Source organism: Rhincodon typus, chromosome 47 (assembly GCF_021869965.1).
Source record: "Rhincodon typus isolate 14 chromosome 47, sRhiTyp1.1, whole genome shotgun sequence".
Taxonomy (NCBI): Eukaryota; Metazoa; Chordata; class Chondrichthyes; order Orectolobiformes; family Rhincodontidae; genus Rhincodon; species Rhincodon typus.
In genome coordinates, this window is record NC_063378.1 from 5868519 (window position 1) to 5869308 (window position 790).

General features: G+C 55.9%; 1 protein-coding gene across 1 annotated transcript in view; it reads right to left on the reverse strand.

The window, feature by feature from the left end:
- The window catches only part of LOC109925853 (poly(A)-specific ribonuclease PNLDC1-like), a 31654-nt gene that overhangs the window by 8270 nt on the left and 22594 nt on the right, over positions 1-790 (reverse strand). Inside the window, exon 5 of the mRNA XM_048620578.1 lies at positions 297-420. Within this exon, the coding sequence (XP_048476535.1) occupies positions 297-420 (124 nt within the window). The remainder of the gene's footprint in view (positions 1-296; positions 421-790) is intronic.

Here is a 790-nt window from a genome sequence, read left to right on the forward strand (position 1 = left end):
CTCCCCAGCCACAGGGTCCCACAGACCCCTCCTGCCCACACCCCCTCAACAACAGGGTTCCAAGTGCCCTGCCCACACCCCCCTCCCCAGCACAGGGCCCCGCCTGACCATGCCACCTCAACGACAGGGTTCCCCAGGCCCCAACCCTTCGTGACAGGGTCCTGTGGGCCCCCATCCCCACCTACGACCAGGTCCCACAGTACCCGAACCCCCACCCAACCCAGCAACAGGGTCCCAGGGCCCCGCTCCCGAACAACAAACTTCAGGCACCGCCCTCTCCCTTCTTGCTCACATACCTTCTTGAAGTCAAAGCCGAACTTGGCAAGGAAGGAGCAGCTGGAAGCCTGGAAGGTAAACTCCGAATCCAAGGGCCCGAAGCTGGGTGGGAACAGGTAGAAGTTGTAGCAGAGGACATCAACCCTGCGCAAAGGAGGGCAGACTAAACAACCTCAACCAGACAGAGAGCTAAATGCCCGAAGACAGCAGAATTAACTGAACAACATCAATTCCTGCAGAAGGCTGCATCAAATAAAGATGCTTCAAACCAATCAACTAAAGGAGACAGGAGAACATTGGAACAAACACTGGGTCAAAGCGATCAGTTGAAGGAACATCCTGAAGGAGCAAGAAAGAGAGGGAGGGAGAGGAGTAAGGAGGAAAATGTAGACCTCAGGATCCTAAAGAAGCTGAAGGTCCAGCTATCAACGATAGAGCACTGGGGGTGTAGGGACTGGAGGAGGGTTACAGAGACAGAGACAGGGAAGGGCGTAGGGGGTGACAGAGACAGAGA